We start from the raw sequence: 18,632 nt of genomic DNA, 5'->3' as shown, positions 1-18,632 counted from the left end.
GGAACCGAGATTTTTGGGTTATAAACTTACATTTCAAGTTTCAACAAAATACGCCCACATTTTCGAGAGATGGATAGAGAACAAGCTAAAAAGAAAGCGATTTTTCGTACAATCAGGGGCCATAATTCAGGAAGTTACGGTCCGAGATATGCACGAATATCGAAAGGAACCAAGATCTTTGGGTTATAAACTTACATTTCAAGATTCAACAAAATCAGATAAAAATTGTGACCTCTATAGGGTCCACAAGCCAAAAACGTGAGTTTTCGTACAAACAGGGGCCATAATCCATGAAGTTTCAATCCGATACATGCCAATATCGACAGCAGCCGAGATCTTTTGGAGATACACCTATATTTCAAGTTTCGTTAAAATCGGATAAGAATTGTGACCTGTAGAGTGTCCACAAACAAATTGTGGACGGACGGACGGCCGAAAGTTCGGACGTCCGGACGGACAGGGGCGACGGCATAATACGTCCACATGAAAATGTGGGCGTATAAAAATTGTGACCTTGATATACCATTTTTGTACACTATCTGTAAACGAACGGCGGCCATTTTGTCTGTCAATTTTAGGCCGATTTTCACGAAATTTCGAACTCAGTCGTCCTTTCGGTGTATCAGTGATATAAAAATACATTTTTTTAAATCGGATAAAAATTATGACTTCTATACGGTCCACAAGCTAAAAACGCGATTTTTCGTACAATCAGGGGCCATAATTCAGGAAGTTACAGTCCGATATGTGCAAATATCGAAAGGAACCGAGATCTTTGGGTTATAAATTTACATTTCAAGTTTAAACAAAATCAGATAAAAATTGTGACCTCTATAGCCAGATGCATCTATATTTTGTATTCAGAACATGATATGAAGTTTATTAATAGGAATGGAAGGTTATGGCCTTTATTTCCTGAAGCTATCAAACGACTTCTGGTGACAAAATTTTGGCCTCTGTTAAAATCTCAATACCATTCTTGTTGTAACTGAATAATATGTCCCAATCTTTATTCTGGTCAACAAATTGTACTATTTTGGAATATTTCAATTAATTGATGATACAAATTTCATCTTAACACACCTATTTTGAAAAATTCAACATAATGGTTTGAAACGTCTAACGTAAACCTTTTCAAATGAAACTTCGATTTAAAAATATTTTCGAACCCTCTGGACAAATAAAATAGGATGTAATGGATAATTTACACAACAGGTAGGACACTTAAACATCTAGTACTTAGAGATATTATTTATTTTCTGGAGCTTTCAAGCCAGCAAGAGTGTTATTGTCCCTTTAACCATAACTAAAAACATCTGATGAGCAAAATTTTGAAACAGTATCCCTGATTAGGACAATGAGAGGATGAATCCTATTGATTTTCAAATTTGATGTGGAGCATTCAGATCCGAGAGGATGAACCCTGGTGATTTTCAGTATTCTAGGAGTACATCTATCTGTTCCAAAGATATATTAGGTGTCCAGAAAAGCTTGTGAAGGCATATTTTATCAAATTTGGTCAACATCAAAGTTTTCCTTTTAAATAAGCTGCTGCCTATGGCTATATTGGGCATATAACAACAGGTTTACTAACCTCCTCCTCCTCCTCCACCATGTGAATGACCATGTTGAAATGCAAATATACCAACTAAATTAACTAGAAATCCTAATACAGACACTATAAATAGACGTTCATGTTTTACTTCTGGTGGTTCAACAGCTCTCTGAAATAGTAATTAAATATTTAAACCAGCGGCTGCCAGGCAGGATACGCCCACATTTTCGAGAAATGGAAAGAGAACAAGCTAAAAAGAAAGTGATTTTTCCTACAATCAAGGGCCATAATTCAGGAAATTACAATTCGATATGCGCAAATATCGAAAGAAACCGAGATCTTTGTGTTATAAATTTACATTTCAAGTTTCAACAAAATCGGATTAAAATTGTGACCTCTATAGGGTCCACAAACTTGATATACCATATTTTTATGCTATTTGAGAACAAAGGGCAGCCATTTTGTCTGTCAGTTTTGGACCGATTTTCACGAAATTCGAACTCAGCCGTCCTTCGGGTATAACGGTGATATAATAATACGTTTTTTTAAATCGGATAAAAATTATGACCTCTATAGGGTCCACAAGCTAAAAACGCGATTTTTCGTACAATCAGGGGCCATAATTCAGGAAGTTACGGTCCTATATGCGCAAATATCGAAAGGAACCGAGATTTTTGGGTTATAAACTTACATTTCAAGTTTCAACAAAATCGGATAAAAATTGTGACCTCTATAGCGTCCACAACCTTGATATACCATATTTTATGCTATTTGAGAACGAACGGCGGCCATTTTGTCTGTCAATTTTGGGCCAATTTTCACAAAATTCGAACTCAGCCGTCTTTTGGGTGTAACGGTGATATAACAATACGTTTTTTTAAATCGGATAACAATTATGACCCTCTATAGGGTCCACAAGCTAAAAACGCAATTTTTCGTACAATCAGGGGCCATAATTCAGGAAGTTACGGTCCGATATGCGCGAATATCGAAAGGAACCGAGATCTTTGGGTTATAAACTTACATTTCAAGTTTCAACAAAATCGGATAAAAATTGTGACCTCTATAGGGTCCACATGCTAAAAACGTGATTTTTCGTACAATCAGGGGCCATAATCCATGAAGTTTCGATCCGATACATGCCGATATCGAAAGCAGCCGAGATCTTTTGGGGATAAACTTATATTTCAAGTTTCGTCAAAATCGGATAAGAATTGTGACCTGTAGAGAGTCCACAAACAATTGTGGACGGACGGACAGGGGCGATGGCATAATACGTCCACATGAAAATGTGGGCGTATAAAAATTGTGACCTCTGGAGGGACCACAAGCCAAAAACGCGATTTTTCGTGCAATCAGGGGCCATAATTCAGGAAGTTAAGATCCGATATACGCGAATATCAAAAGGAACCAAGATCTTTGGGTTATAAATATGCAATTCAAGTTTCATCAAAGTCCGATGAAAATTGCGATCTCTAGAGTATCAACAAGCTAAAGACGTGATTTTTCGTACAATCAGGGGCCATAATCCATGAAGTTATGGTCCGATACATGCCAATATCCAAAGGAACCAAGATCTTAGGGAGATAAAGCTATATTTCAAGTTTCGTTGAAATCGGATAAAAACTGTGACCTGTAGAGTGTCCACAAACAAATTGTGGACGGACGGACAAACAGGGGCGACGACAATATACGTCCACATGTTATAAAAAACAAGAGGTTGCCATGCAAGATCCGCCCACATTTTGCAAGAGATGGACATAATCCAGTATGTTATACTTTGACATGCGTCAATATTGAAAGAAACCGAGATCTTTGGGACAAAAACATATATATCTTAAGTTTCGTGCTTATTATACAATTTGCGTAAAGGGGAGAAGCCATTTTACCAGACAGCCTCTGTCTGATTTTTACAAAATTCTAACACAACCTTAACTAGATTTGCAAGGCAGATATGAAAGCTTTCATATTCAGGGTCACAGATCATGGATTTCGTCAAAAATGAATTATTTAGATCGGCCTAAATATTCGCTGAGTGCTGAGTTATAATGAGAAACATTTCAGCCGGGCAAAATATCTCGATAGATGTTACAGATTATTGATCTTCTTAAGAATCTTAAACAGAAATGATTTATTAAGTTATAAAGGTAAACATTTCAACAGGGCGAAATTTCTTGTTTTAACATTCTAAAAGTTGCTAGGAACCTTTGGTTACCAAATTATTTTTATATAACTTCCAAAACAGGCAGCAAATGACCTACTTAATTGCTTGCTATCAACATTTGACCTGATTTCTAAGTTTATGATAATTAAGAAAAAAATTGTGCGGTAAATAACTGTCAGCACAAAAAACTTCAAAGACGAAATTCATATTTTGAAATTTTCAAATACAAGACTCTCATCCAAAGCTATCCAGAAATTTATTAATTTCGGAAATATAAGACAAATTCGCGAACTACAGCCTATTGTGATTATTTTTGTTAATGTTAATTTTTCAAATCTGAAATTTTGAAATAACAAATATTCAACCCTGATCAAGGCTATCCAGAAATGTATTCATTTTGGAAATAGAAGACAAATTCAACAAACCACGGCCTATTTTGTTTACTTTCAAGCCAGTTAATGTAGATTTTCCACTATTTTTCATATTCAATTCAAAATGTTGACTATCAGTTGACCTAAATCAAAATTCTGCTCTGAACATTTTTTAGCTCAAATTTATAAATTTTTTAAATTAATGAAATAAATTGTCCTGTAAACAATTTTGTCGGCACGAAAAAGGTCAAAGACGTCAATTCGAAATGTTCAAATACAATATATTCGACCCTGATCCATTCTATCCAGAAATATATTAATTTCAGAAATAGGAGACAAATTCAACAAATTATGGCCTATTTTGTTTATTTTCTTGCCGGTTAATTTAGAATTTTCACTATTTTTCATATTCAATTCAACCAGCAGCTGCCAGCAGGATACGCCCCCATTTTCGAGAGATGGATAGAGAACAAGCTGAAAAGAAAGTGATTTTTCCTACAATCAAGGGCCATAATTCAGGAAATTACAATTCGATATGCGCAAATATCGAAAGGAACCGAGATCTTTGTGTTATAAACTTACATTTCAAGTTTCAACAAAATTGGATAAAAATTGTGACCTCTGTAGGGTCCACAACCTTGATATACCATATTTTTACGCTATTTGAAAACGAATGGCGGCCATTTTTTCTGTCAAATTTGGGCCGATTTTCACGAAATTCGAACTCAGCCGTCCTTCGGGTATAACGGTGATATAATAATACGTTTTTTTAAATCGGATAAAAATTATAACCTCTATAGGGTCCACAAGCTAAAAACGCGATTTTTGGTACAATCAGGGGCCATAATTCAGGAAGTTACGGTCCGATATGCACAAATATTGAAAGGAACCGAGATCTTTGGTTTATAAACTTACATTTCAAGTTTCAAGAAAATCGGATTAAAATTGTGACCTCTATAGGGTCCACAACCTTGATATACCATATTTTTACGATATTTGAGAAAGAAGGGTGGCCATTTTGTCTGTCAGTTTTGGTTCGATTTTCACGAAATTTGAACTCAGAATCACGAAATTCGAACTCAGTCGTCCTTAGGGTGTAACGGTGATATAATAATACGTTTTTTTAAATCTGATAAAAATTATGACCTATACAGGGTCCACAGGCTAAAAACGCGATTTTTCGTACAATCAGGGGCCATAATTCAGGAAGTTATGGTCCGGTATGCGCAAATATCTAAAGGAACCAAGATCTTTGGGTTACAAACTTACATTTCAAGTTTCAACAAAATCGGATAAAAATTGTGACGTCTACAGGGTCCACGACCTTGATATACCATATTTTTACGCTATTTGAGAACGAACGGCGGCCATTTTGTCTGTCAGTTTTGGGCCGATTTTCACGAAATTCGAAAGCAGTCGTCCTTAGGGTGTGACAGTGATATAATAATATGTTTTTTTAAATCGGATAAAAATTATGACCTCTATAGGGTCCACAAGCTAAAAACGCAATTTTTCGTACAATCAGGGGACATAATTCAGGAAGTTACGTCCGATATGCGTGAATATCGAAAGGAACCGAGATCTCTGGGTTATAAACTTATATTTCAAGTTTCAACAAAATCGGATAAAAATTGTGACGTCTATAGTGTCCACAAACTTGATATACCATATTTTTACGCTATTTGAGAACGAACGGCGGCCATTTTGTCTGTCAGTTTTGGCCTGATTTTCACAAAATTCGAACTCAGTCTTCCTTAGGGTGTAACGGTGATGTAATAATACGTTTTTTTAAATCAGATAAAAATTATGATCTCTATAGGGTCCACAAGCTAAAAACGCGATTTTTCGTACAATCAGGGGCCATAATTCAGGAAGTTACGGTCCGATATGCGTGAATATCGAAAGGAACCGAGATCTTTGGGTTATAAGAATACATTTCAAGTTTAAACCAAATTGGATAAAAATTGTGACCTCTACAGTGTTCACAAGCTAAAAACGTGATTTTTCGTGCAATCAGAGGCCATAATCCATGAAGTTACGGTCCGATACATGCCAATATCAAAAGGAACTGAGATCTTAGGGTGATAAACCTATATTTCAAGTTTCATTAAAATCGGATAAAAATTGTGACCTGTAAACTGTTCACAAACAATTGTGGACGGACGGACGCGACGACATAATACGTCCACATGAAAATGTGGGCGTATGAAAATATATGACAACTCTTGTTGACTGCTTGGACGACTTAGCTGGTGTATGTTTCGTTGCCTGGTAACCTATCTTTCTGCATGAGCATGAGACAAAAAGCATGAGTTTTTGGCTGCAAGTGCCCTCAAATGACATTGAGATTTCCATGACATACGACATTTGATTTTTTAACGTCAGCTAATTGTTTTATGCTATTATTCGGGGATTCTGCACAAATATGGTCTACTTGACAACTCCATTGTCTCCTCCACGTGTGACGATATCCACAAAGTCAATGTGCAATCCATTTACCGTATCGATACTCTTTTCCCATGGGGGGTTGGATGGCCGAATGGTTAGCATGTGCGCACTGTATCATAAGGTCTTTCATAGAGTTAACTGGCATGCTTTCGAATCCCCGGTGGTATGTGATAAGGATTAGGTTCGCCTGTCCAACTTCGTGAGTTTTCTCCGGGTCCTCCGGTTTCCTCCCACTGCTAAAGACCCCTATGCGCAAGCAAATTATTGAAATAAAATTAAACCATATGTTAGTCCCAAAATGACCTAGTTTGTGTCGTGGACTTTAAAGCCTATCTCTCTCTCTCTTCCTCCCTCTGTCTTATAGGCCTTCGCAGCTTGACATAGCCTATGGATGAAGGTAAAACATAAATTCACATTTCAAAACTTTTTTATATACCCACATTTTTATGTGGACGTATATTGTCGTCGCCCCTATCCGTCTGTCCGTCCACAATTGTTTGTGGACAATCTACAGGTCATAATTTTTATCCGATTTAAACGAAACTTGAAATATAGGTTTATCTCCCTAAGATCTCGGTATATCAAGGTTGTGGACCCTCTAGAGGTCACAATTTTGATCGATTTTAATGAAACTTGAAATACATGTTTTTAACATAATGCAAAGTTGAATAGATACATGATAAATCACCAGGATTCAAGTCGATCATTGGTAAGAAATTTATTGAAGTTTGTCCAGGAAAGGAACCCGATTGAACAGTCTGCATAAAACCGGACCAAACGGGTCACGTAGACTTGATAGGTCGAATTACTTTTAAAATCAGTTCTAAGTTATCCGTTTTATCAACTACTGGCTTGTGAATTAAACACTTGAACTTTAAAGGTGGTTGTTCTTTTGGTGATTTGTAGAATTTTATGTTAATTCAACCTGAAGCTAATAGAAGGTCTGGAGAAACTGTTAGGTGTTCCAGTTTAGATTCTTCTGACAAACCAGGAGTTACTGTTGCAATAATCCCCATACCATGGAATGTGTTGTGAGCATCTAATGTCCTGATATGATGATCCACATATTTGACTTACCAAAAAAAAAAATTTGTTGAAATTCATCAGTGTCAAGTTTTTAATTTGGCTGAGTATATAATCATTGATTTACGACATAAATTGTTGGGTATACTTATAATAATATTAGTGTTTTCGACGAAAATCATTGATTCACGGCTTAAAATGTTGGTCAAATAGCCGAGTGTCTGTTCTCAAGCGAAGTTATTGTGAAAGCCTTCTTATACATGTACCTCTGTATTAGATGACCGACCTTTATACGTTAAAATATGCCTTCTACAGGTGACGTCACATCACGGGGCGTCCAACATTACATAAGACAGTGTTGCGTTAACTGGTCCGGGCCATTTACTCATTTTATATACCCATTTACAGTACACTAAATAGGAAATATTTTTTTTTATCTAGGTACATGTATACTTCAAACACCTATATTTATTTTCTAAGACTTCAAAAAATGTTTTAGAATTTAATTTGCAGATGGAAAAAAGCCGCACCGCCGATGTCATCCCTCTCAGTGATTGTAGCGACCTAGCGAATATTCACTGCTGATCAGTGTGGTATCGATGTACTGAAACTATACTCCAACTGAATGTAATGAAACTATACACCAATTTTCACCACCACTTCCAAACCATCGATACAGAAATTTTTTATTAGTCCATGAAACTCTAGGGAATGCGCATTTTCGGACCTAGTCAAAGTATTGATGTAATGTTTACGCCAATTTTCACCATTCTCACTGAATTAGAATTGTCGAACTCCAAAGTCTCGACCAATCAAATTGCTTATCACTCTGCTTAACCTGAGCCGAAAATGCTCATTATCGAACGTAGTCAAGCTATTGGTGTAATGAAACTATACACCAAGTTTCATCACTCTGACATAGAAGCAAGGTTATCGTACAGAGCATCGGCCAATCACATTATTATTGTTATTATTATTACAGCATATTTATAGTGCGCCCTTTCATATAACATGTTCAGGGGCACTTTGCAAAGTGACAATGTAAATCCTACAAGATTTTGGACATGTTGACGATTGTATACAGAGTCAGTTAAAAGCCTGATTAAATAAATGTGTTTTAAGTTGTTTTTTTAAAAGAATATAGAGATGTACAACATCTTAAACTAAATGGTAGATTATTCCATAAAACAAGTGCTTGATAACTAAAAGAGCATTGACCATAAGAGACTAGTTGAACAGTTTTGGGCTTTAAAAGTAGTTTATCTGATGTACAAAATGATAAGTTCACCAATGTTTTTGTAATAAAGTAGACCCGTATTGTTTGTTGATTGACTTTATCCCATGATTTAAAAAAATTGGCGATGGTTAATATTGGGTCAAAAATAATTCCTTAAAGTGCGCCAGAGCCCCTTTTAGATAAACAAAGTGGCTATGTGCAATTTTATTCTTTGATCTTTTATACACGGGACATTTCTGTTATTCAAACCAATCTGCACCTGAATTACTACATAACAAGTTGACAGTTCATCACTGATTTGGGGTTCATGTGGAATAGATTCTTTGGTCGAAATACAGTTATTCTTTTCTAAAGTAAAACGAGTGCCTTGGATTTTTGTGTGGATTTGATAGCGGTTATAATTACCAATATTCTCTTACATCGGAGACTTGTGTTGCGTTCAGTTCATTTTTACGGTAAGTACGAGCTTACGTCTGACTTGAAAGCGCTTTCGAATCCCGTTGCAAGTTCTATTTATGTCTTATTTCTGTTTGTAAGATCGATAACCAAAATATCTTTATAGTTTGCAATTTAAAAGTCTATCTTTGCCGTAATTCTTAACTATATAAAATCTTAATACAGTAAATATGCAAAACAATTTGAACACAGCGTAATACATGTATAGTCTTATGCATACGTGTCCTTTAAAATGTTCTAGACATGCAGCTTTACATAATTGGTTGGAAATATAACCGCATATATATCGTGCAGAATATGTGAACACGCATCTTTTCACTATACAACATGGACTAACGCGTCCATATTATTAACGAAAATATTCAACATTCATAACATCGTGGCAATATATCGTTTTGACATCGATTGTTTATGACAAATAAATACCGTTAACTTTGCGTGTAAAATTACACCGAGACCTATTGTGTCACACGATAGCGACTGCTATACCGCGTTATATATCGTGGCAATTTTCAACAAAAAACGGCACGATAATCGTGTTTCGTCAAACCTTCGCGACATTTGTTCTGATACCTGCCGTCATATGAATCATGAAAAATAATATTTTACCGTATCGCAACTGGTCAGTACTAAAACTAACACTTATTACAGTATTTCAACATCGTGCGGCAAAATAGACATTCGACGGCAAAACTGAACGATGACCCAAAACTAAACACATCGTAATATCTGAGCATCGCACGTGAAATTAGATATTTGACAACAAAATTGAACACCTTGCGTAATTGGACACCTTGACTGATTTTAATCATGGCTCGGGAAATTGAATGGTCCAACTAATTATTGAACAGTCGTGCAAATTAGACGGGACACTTTTAATTCAACAAGTGTCGAGAAACTAAACACTAGTTAATTAGACGCTTGGTAATCAAAATTAAACAGTGAGATTGAAATTCGATAGAAGTACAAATTGAGCACTATTCGTCGAAATTCAACAATATTTATGAATAATTGGACAAAGTGTAGAAATTAACGCTATTTACGCTAGATTAAACAGTACCAATGTTACAGTGTTTGCTGTCTACAGCCATTTTTCAAAAAATGGCCTTAGGTACAAATCAGCCAATTCTGAGCCCTGGTTTATCCTCTATGACCACAATGTATCAGACATAATTTGAAAATATTCTGATGAAAACTCTAGCCTCTATCGCGTTCACAAAATTTTCAGATAAGGCGGATTAACTCTAGAACAGAATATTGATAAGGTTTTTCCATTTCTGACCCCAATGCTTCACACTTAATTTGAAAAATATCTGTTAAAAACTATCGATTCGCGTTAACAAGGTTTTCAGCAAATTTGGTTATCTCTGAAGGTCATGAAACGTTGAATATCAATAGGATCATTCAACAAACCTCAGCAGATTCCAGTACCCTACATCTAGCCTCGGCTGTATGACGAAGTCCGCCATTGGAACTACTTTCAAGTTCCCGGATTACCAACGGCGTTGCCCATGACGACGCCTTTGAAGAATGTTTTATCATACAAAGATTTCAAAGTCTGAAGCAGGTTTTCTTTCAAGTTTATCCTATTTTCTTTAGATAAGGACAAGTTTGCACTGAGAATTCTACACACTCTTCGAACGATGCAATGGTGAGAACTTCTTTCTAAAAGCGGCAAGTTTTCCTAATAAGTAAACCGGTGCCACATCGCAATTGTATAGGCGTAGGTACATATTGTAATATATAGAATTCAGTCCTGTACATATTATTATATATTTTTGTATTCTTTGATTGTTATATTGTTATCTAGGTTTTAGATCGTTTGTTAAATTATTAGTAGGTGGCAAAGATTTCGGTACTGGTATATAGCGTGATTACCCCAGTCGATTTGTAAGATGCCAAATCAAGGCCTCGTGTAAACAAACCATTTCAACTAATATTTTGTATAAAACTAACAAGGTTTACTTACTTATTAGCCTCTCGAATAATCTTCCCCGTATTTGTGCACTTATTATTAATTACAACATTGCATAGTTCTTCTGAAACGTTCAATTTTGCATTAGAATAGTCCTTAGTTACGAGCACATTCATAGTTCATAACGTTGACGTCCATCTTGCGTCACGTCGATCTTAGCACCGACTTGTCAGATTTTTATATAATATTTCTATTTGATTAATGATTATGCTTATTGTACATCATTGCCAAGACTAGTAATTCATCTTGGTTGCTATAATAATTATTACGGGTTTAATATGTTTTATGGCCAAAGGGGACGTAGTTCAATTGGATTATATTGTTACCTATTACGTCTTGAATAATTACGCGTGGTTTGGTCACATTTGATAAAATTACGCTGTTTATAGTTATTGTCCGTTTTGTCTGTTTATAACCAATCTTTTCAATGTACATCTCAAATTATTCCTGATCAAATTTAAGTAAAACGGACAAGAACCGGAGAGGTTCAATTTATTATGTAAGTAGAGTATTTTAACGTCGAACACTTCAATTGTCAAAGAAGTGCCGACAGTCAGAAAAAGGACAATTATTGATTGGTTAATGACGTCACGTGATACTCTAATTTTCTTATATAAAGGGTGCTTGAAAGTCGGAAGGGCAGATAACGGTTCGTCGTATCCACGGCTAACTATCTTTCTTCATAATACCGAGAGCTTAAATCGGAACCTTGTAAACACAACTGCGTGTTAAATTACTTAATTAGAAAGGTGAGAATCGTGCCTGCGAGGGAACTTAGATATACATGTAATGTTTCGAACGGGAATACCATAGTATTGCGTTTATTAGTAGGCCTACTATTAGTAGGTAGAGTATGAATATGCCGCCATTATCACCGGGTTAACAATATGTAATAGAGAATCGCGAACATTATCTCCCACCATGCCGGACACCCATATTTTAACATGTTATAGAATATTTAGCTAAATGTATTTCATTGTTATTTTTAAATCTTTACCACGAAATAAAGGACCGGGCATATTGAACGTCTTATTAGCCTTAGTCGTTACTTACAGGGTTGGGGAAATAAAGAGTTATCCCCCTTTAATCGTTGGGACTAGCTTCAAAGAATCCCGTATCTTGAAAGTTTTGGCTGGGTGTTATAGACGATGGACGAGGGATGGGAGTGCATGAATGGAATCGGAAAAAGGAGGAAACCACAATATCAGGCGCCATCTTGGAGATCCTGACAAGATCCTTTTTCGGCGATCTTCCCCTCCCATCCCCTCATTTAATTTATCGTAGGCGCTGATACGGACAGGGTGTCGGTAACCTTACAATATCACTTATTGTCATACAGCCGAGGCTAGATGTAGGGTACCGGAATCTGACGAGGTTTGCCGAGTGCAATAGGATTTGTCTTCTCGTGACTCCAATGCTTCACAACAGATTTGAAATGAACCCATTCAAGGCAAGAGATTGTACAGAAATTAAACTTCTTAGACCCCTTAAATCATTTGACATGCTCCGGAAATACATTACTGACTATTGAAAATGATGTAATATTTATTATTTATAGTTAGTTAAGCCCTTAGGTAATAAAAGATCAATCATCATACCTCCACTGCCTCAGAGAAAATAAAAAAAGCAATAAATAAGAGAAAAAGACCATTAACAAAACCAGCTAATACTTCTGCTCTTACATAACTGAAATAGATGATATAAATCATATATTATATTTTCAGCACAGCTACAACATTTACTATGGGATGAATAAAATAGAAATCGTAGTGAAAGATAGGCTGCCTGGCAATGAAACATACGCCCACAGCAGCTAAATCGTCCGGGCAGTCGACAAGGCTTGTCGCATATTTATTCTTTTGTATGTAAAAACGGGCATTTATAAGACAATTTCATGCAGATCAGATTATCATTTTCATCGTTTGAGTATTCCCAAGGTTCATAAATATCAAAGTGAAACAAGGGTCATAACACTAGATGTAATAATTGGAAAATGCACAAATAGGCTCTTTGTTTCACTAATTTAAATGATGCATATAAATTTCATACAGATCGGATGATAACTTTTGGTGGTCAAGTGTTCACAAGGTTCTAACAAAGGCCATAACTCTAGACGTAATTAACGGAAATTGCTGAAATTCAATAGACTTCCTTATTTCACTAATTAAAATGACGCATATAAATTTCATACAGATCGGCAGATAACTTTAGATGTTAGAGCATTCACAAGGTGCAATAAAGTGAAACAAGGGCCATAACTCTTAGAGTTACTTAACGGAAATTGCTGAAATTCAATAGGGTTCTTTATTTCACTAATTTAAATGATGCATATAAATTTCATACAGATCAGATGATAACTCTTGGCGTTAGAGCGTTCACAAGGTTCAACAAAGTGAAACAAGGGCCATAAACAGAAATTATAAATGAAAATTGCTAAAAATCAATAGGATTCTTTATTTTACTAATATAAATAATGCATGTAAGTTTCATACAGATCGGATGATAACTTTTATCGTGAAACAAGGGCCACAATTCTAGAAGAAATTAACGGAAATTATTGAAATTAAATAGGATTCTTTATCTCACTAAAGTCAGCAACTAGTGCTGAAATCAAGTATCGATGCATCGCCGATGCATCGATTCGGCTGACGCCGATTCGATTCTCGGAACTTTTTTGTATTATCGATGCATCGGCAAAAAATACTAATAATTAGCTTAATGTGTCCGAGGACTCAGAGGAGTTCACAAGTTCGTCCACTAGAATAAAAAAAACACCTTTTAAATACGTTTTTCTGCGTGTTTTATATAATTCAAAATAAAACAACGGAACAATTCAATGAATCCCGCACGAATTATTAGGCTTGACCTGTTTACGCTTCCGTTATGTTTGTCTCCGTTTTCCAGTGACTACAAAGTCAAAGACTGCGTTTGCTGGTTACGTCCCCTGGCTATCATGTCCTTTAACCCCAAGGTCAATTTCACGGTTCATTTAAATGACCAAACGAACTGTCAGAAGGATAATATTTCGCGGCCGGTTCTTAACGCTAGTTTTAAAACGATTCAGTCTTATTTTCTGCCACGGGCAATAAAGAATATACTTCATAAACCCCTATAGACAGGCTTTGATACGATCCGTATAAATAATGCAAACGCTGTCTCTTGTAATCACCTCACCCCTCACGCCTTCACAACAAATTTGAACAATGGCTAACGAGTGTCAATTGAAGTGAATCAGACGATATTAATGTCATAATAAATAACAGAATATTGTGGAAATCAATTTATTCAAATAAATCGACATTTCTATAGTAGGCTTAATGATAATGTTAGGGAAATTCATGTTTCTATCAGAAATACTAATGTTATTTCTGTAATTTTTGATTAACAAAATGGCGGCAAAAAATTCCCAATGCATCGATACGAGAATCGATGTTTGCATCCGATGCATCGATGCGTAAAATTTTACTTGATATCAGCACTATCAGCAACATATATCAACATAGATGATAAATGTAATCTTTAGAGTGTTCACAAGAATTTGGATGACGCAGGTATGGGGACGGCGGCAATATACGAACCCATTTCTATGTGGTCGTAAGAAAATGATTTTAACCCATTGTGAAAAGATAATCTTAATCAGATGGCCCCAGAAAGCTAACAACTACTTGAAAGATTATGCCATTTATATTACTAACAAGTATTTTCTTTTAGTTTGGTTACACATAAAAATCAGTTTGATCACACTTACCCATAAGAAAAGGCATCATTTGAACGCCATCTGGATATAACAGATGCTGCTAATCCTGCTAATAATGCTGTACAGTCAAAAAACATATGAAATGAGTCAGATATTAACCCTAAACTGAAATAAAATAAACCAAGATAGGTTGCCAAGCAACGAAATATACGGCCACAGCAGCTAAATTCTCTGAGCGGTCGACAAGGGTTGTCGTATATTTATTCCTTTGTAGGTTATTGGGAGCCTTTACAAGACAGTTCCATACAGATCGGATTATAATTTTTGTCGTTTGAGGATTGACAAGGTTTTACAAACTGAAACAAGGGCCTTAACTTTGGAAGTAGTTTACAGAAATTGTTGAAATTTGACAGGCATTTTCGTTTTACTAATTTAAATAATGCACATAAATATTATACAGATCGGATGATCACTTTTGGCGTTAGAGCGTTCACAAGGTTCAATAAAGTGAAACAAGGGCCATAACTCTAGAAGTAATGAACGGAAATTGCTGAAATTCAATAGGCTTCATTTCACTAATTTAAATAATGCATATAAATTTCACAAAGATCGGCAGATAACTTTTGGCGTTAGAGCGTTCACAAGGTCCAACAAAGTGATATACGGGCGATAACTCTAGACGTTATAAATGGAAATAATAGAAATCAAATAGGCTTCTTCGTATCACCAATGTCAACAACGTATATGAATTTTAAACAATCGGATTGTAACTTTTGGCGTTAGAGCATTCACAAGAAATTGTGGACGACGGACGGGTGCGACGTCAATATACATCCACATTTCAATGTGGGAGTATAAAAATGTATCAGAAGAGAGAAAGTTGTTTCAATTTACTGCTTTCATCAATTGAAGCCAGAACCACAAAATGACCTGGAGTGTAAAGTTATTTAATTACAAATGACTTTAATTTTAATTATGTAGATTTGGGAAGCTCAATTATTATTATACAGATCACAATTCTATGGAATACAATTACTGCTTATAACTGAGTGACTGTTCGACTAGGCTTCTCTAGTCATTATCAAGCAATGATAAAATATGAAAATATGACAAGACAATATATACATGTACACAACAATACTTAGTTAATGCTGACCAACCAGAGATAACCCTTAATTACATGTACCTAAAGGGAATCTAATTTAATTAAGGATTATAAAGTTTAATGCTAACAAGCCAACAGTGAGGCTGATAACCCCCGCCAAAATCCCCAAATAAATAGATGACACATATTAATTTATCGCAAATTTATTTTTTTCAAAACTATCAATCAATCAAACAGATTATCAACTATGCCCTAAGTTTCATCACTCTCTATCAGATAGAATCAAAGTTATCTTGTCCCAAAGCATCGACCAATGAAATTGATAGCTCTGCTTAGCTTTAGCTTGAAAAGTTAATCATTGAACTCAATCAAGACATTCACCTAATGAAAATCTACATCAAGTAAAAGCAGAGTTATTATGTTCCAAAGTCTTGACCAATCAAATTGCTTATCGCTCCTTAGCCTAAGCAGCATAAAATTCTCATCATTGAACTTAGTCAAGGTAATGATGTAATGAATCTATACTCGGTGTTTCATCACTCTCCCTTTATTATAATGAAAGTTATTGTGCCCCAAAGCATCAACCAATCAGATTGCTTATCTCTGCTTACCATAAGCAGATAATGTTTATCATCAAACTAGATCAATGCATTCACCTAATGAACACCTACACTAAGTTTGAACATTCTACCCAGGGTTGTAAAAGTCCACTAGCCCGACGCTACCACAAATAACTTACAGGCTAGTGATCTATTTAGCCGTACTAGTCCTGGGCTGGTGCCCTTTTACTGGTTTGTGAATTAAACTAGTGATATAGACAAATAAACTGTAAAACATACCACATTTATAAAAAACCAGTGGCTGCCAGGCAGGATACGCCCACATTTTCGACAGATGGATAGAGAACAAGCTAAAAAGAAAGTGATTTTTCCTACAATCAAGGGCCATAATTCAGGAAATTACATTCGATATGCGCAAATATCGAAAGGAACCGAGATCTTTGTGTTATAAACTTACATTTCAAGTTTCAACAAAATCGGATAAAAATTGTGACCTCTATAGGATCCACAACCTTGATATACCATATTTTTACGCTATTTGAGAATGAACGGCGGCCATTTTGTCTGTCAATTTTAGGCCGATTTTCAAGAAATTCGAACTCAGCCGTCCTTAGGGTGTAACGGTGATATAATGATACGATTTTTTAAATAGGATAAAAATTATGACCTCTATAGGGTCCACAAGCTAAAAACGCGATTTTTCGTAAAATCAGGGGCCATAATTCAGTAAGTTACTGTCCGATATGCGCAAATATCGAAAGGAACCGAGATCTTTGTGTTATAAACTTACATTTCAAGTTTCAACAAAATCGAATAAAAATTGTGACCTCTATAGGGTCCACAACCTTGATATACCATATTTTTACGCTATTTGAGAACGAACGGCGGCCATTTTGTCTGTCAATTTTGGGCCGATTTTCACGAAATTCGATCTCGGCCATCCTTAGGGTGTAACGGTGATATAATAATACGGTTTTTTAAATCGGATAAAAATTATTTTTCGTACAATCAGGGGCCATAATTCAGGAAGTTACGGTCCGATATGCGCGAATATCGAAAGGAACCGAGATCTTTGGCTTATAAACTTACATTTCAAGATTCATCAAAATCGGATAAAAATTGTGACCTCTATAGGGTCCACAAGCCAAAAACGTGATTTTTCGTACAAACTGGGGCCATAATCCATGAAATTTCGACCCGATACATGCCAATATCGAAAGCAGCCGAGATCTTTTGGAGATACACCTATATTTCAAGTTTCGTTAAAATCGGATAAGAATTGTGACCTGTAGAGTGTCCACAAACAAATTGTGGACGGACGGACAGGGGCGACGGCATAATACGTCCACATGAAAATGTGGGCGTATAAAAATATCGCGATATTTGTTTCCAGTGATATCACCCAACTCTATAGCATGGATTAAGCCGTGGAAAATTTGATATTTTTCTAAAAACACTTACCTGTTTGTCCATACTCCATATAATAATTCAACAAATGCAAAAGACAGATTTAATATGAGGAAACCGAAAAGTCGTCTTGAGGTTTTGTCAGAAAATATCAACCTAAAAACATAAAGAAATTGAAAAGGATATCTTAATCAATACTTTATTTGAGCTGATGTTATTTTATATAAAACTCTTAATTTAGCCCCCTGTGAGACCAAAGCTAGATGTGGTTCAGATCTAAAAAGTTTGGTGATCTAAGGAGACTCATAATTTCTAGCAGGTCACATATAATCGCGGTACAAATTTGATGATAGACTCGGTAACTACACGATGTCGATCAAACAAGGCCCCCAACAAGCTCTGAACACGATCAAAAGCGATTCCGATGCGATGCAAAAAGACCCCGCTTACGAATAACTCAATGTTGATCAGATCCTCTACCAACCAATCAGATTCCTTCCTGACGAAGTAGACCTCAATACGACCAATCACAATCTTTGAGCAGATTTAAAGTTCAGAATCCTATTTTCAAACCACATTTTTATGTCAGGTCCATGCATATAATACACAATATAGTGATTACTTTTTAGATTGA

General features: G+C 35.8%; 1 protein-coding gene across 1 annotated transcript in view; it reads right to left on the bottom strand.

Moving 5' to 3' along the window:
- The window catches only part of LOC126817155 (zinc transporter 7), a 118,653-nt gene that overhangs the window by 67,035 nt on the left and 32,986 nt on the right, over positions 1-18,632 (bottom strand). Inside the window, exons 2-5 of the mRNA XM_050544000.2 lie at positions 18,053-18,154; positions 14,978-15,091; positions 12,828-12,915; positions 1,595-1,724 (exon numbers count right to left, since the gene is read on the bottom strand). Coding sequence (XP_050399957.1) covers positions 1,595-1,724; positions 12,828-12,915; positions 14,978-15,091; positions 18,053-18,154 — 434 coding nt within the window. The remainder of the gene's footprint in view (positions 1-1,594; positions 1,725-12,827; positions 12,916-14,977; positions 15,092-18,052; positions 18,155-18,632) is intronic.

Source organism: Patella vulgata, chromosome 4 (genome assembly GCF_932274485.2).
Source record: "Patella vulgata chromosome 4, xgPatVulg1.2, whole genome shotgun sequence".
Taxonomy (NCBI): Eukaryota; Metazoa; Mollusca; class Gastropoda; family Patellidae; genus Patella; species Patella vulgata.
The sequence above is the reverse complement of the archived record's forward strand: the minus strand, read 5'-3'. Positions and strand labels throughout refer to the sequence as shown.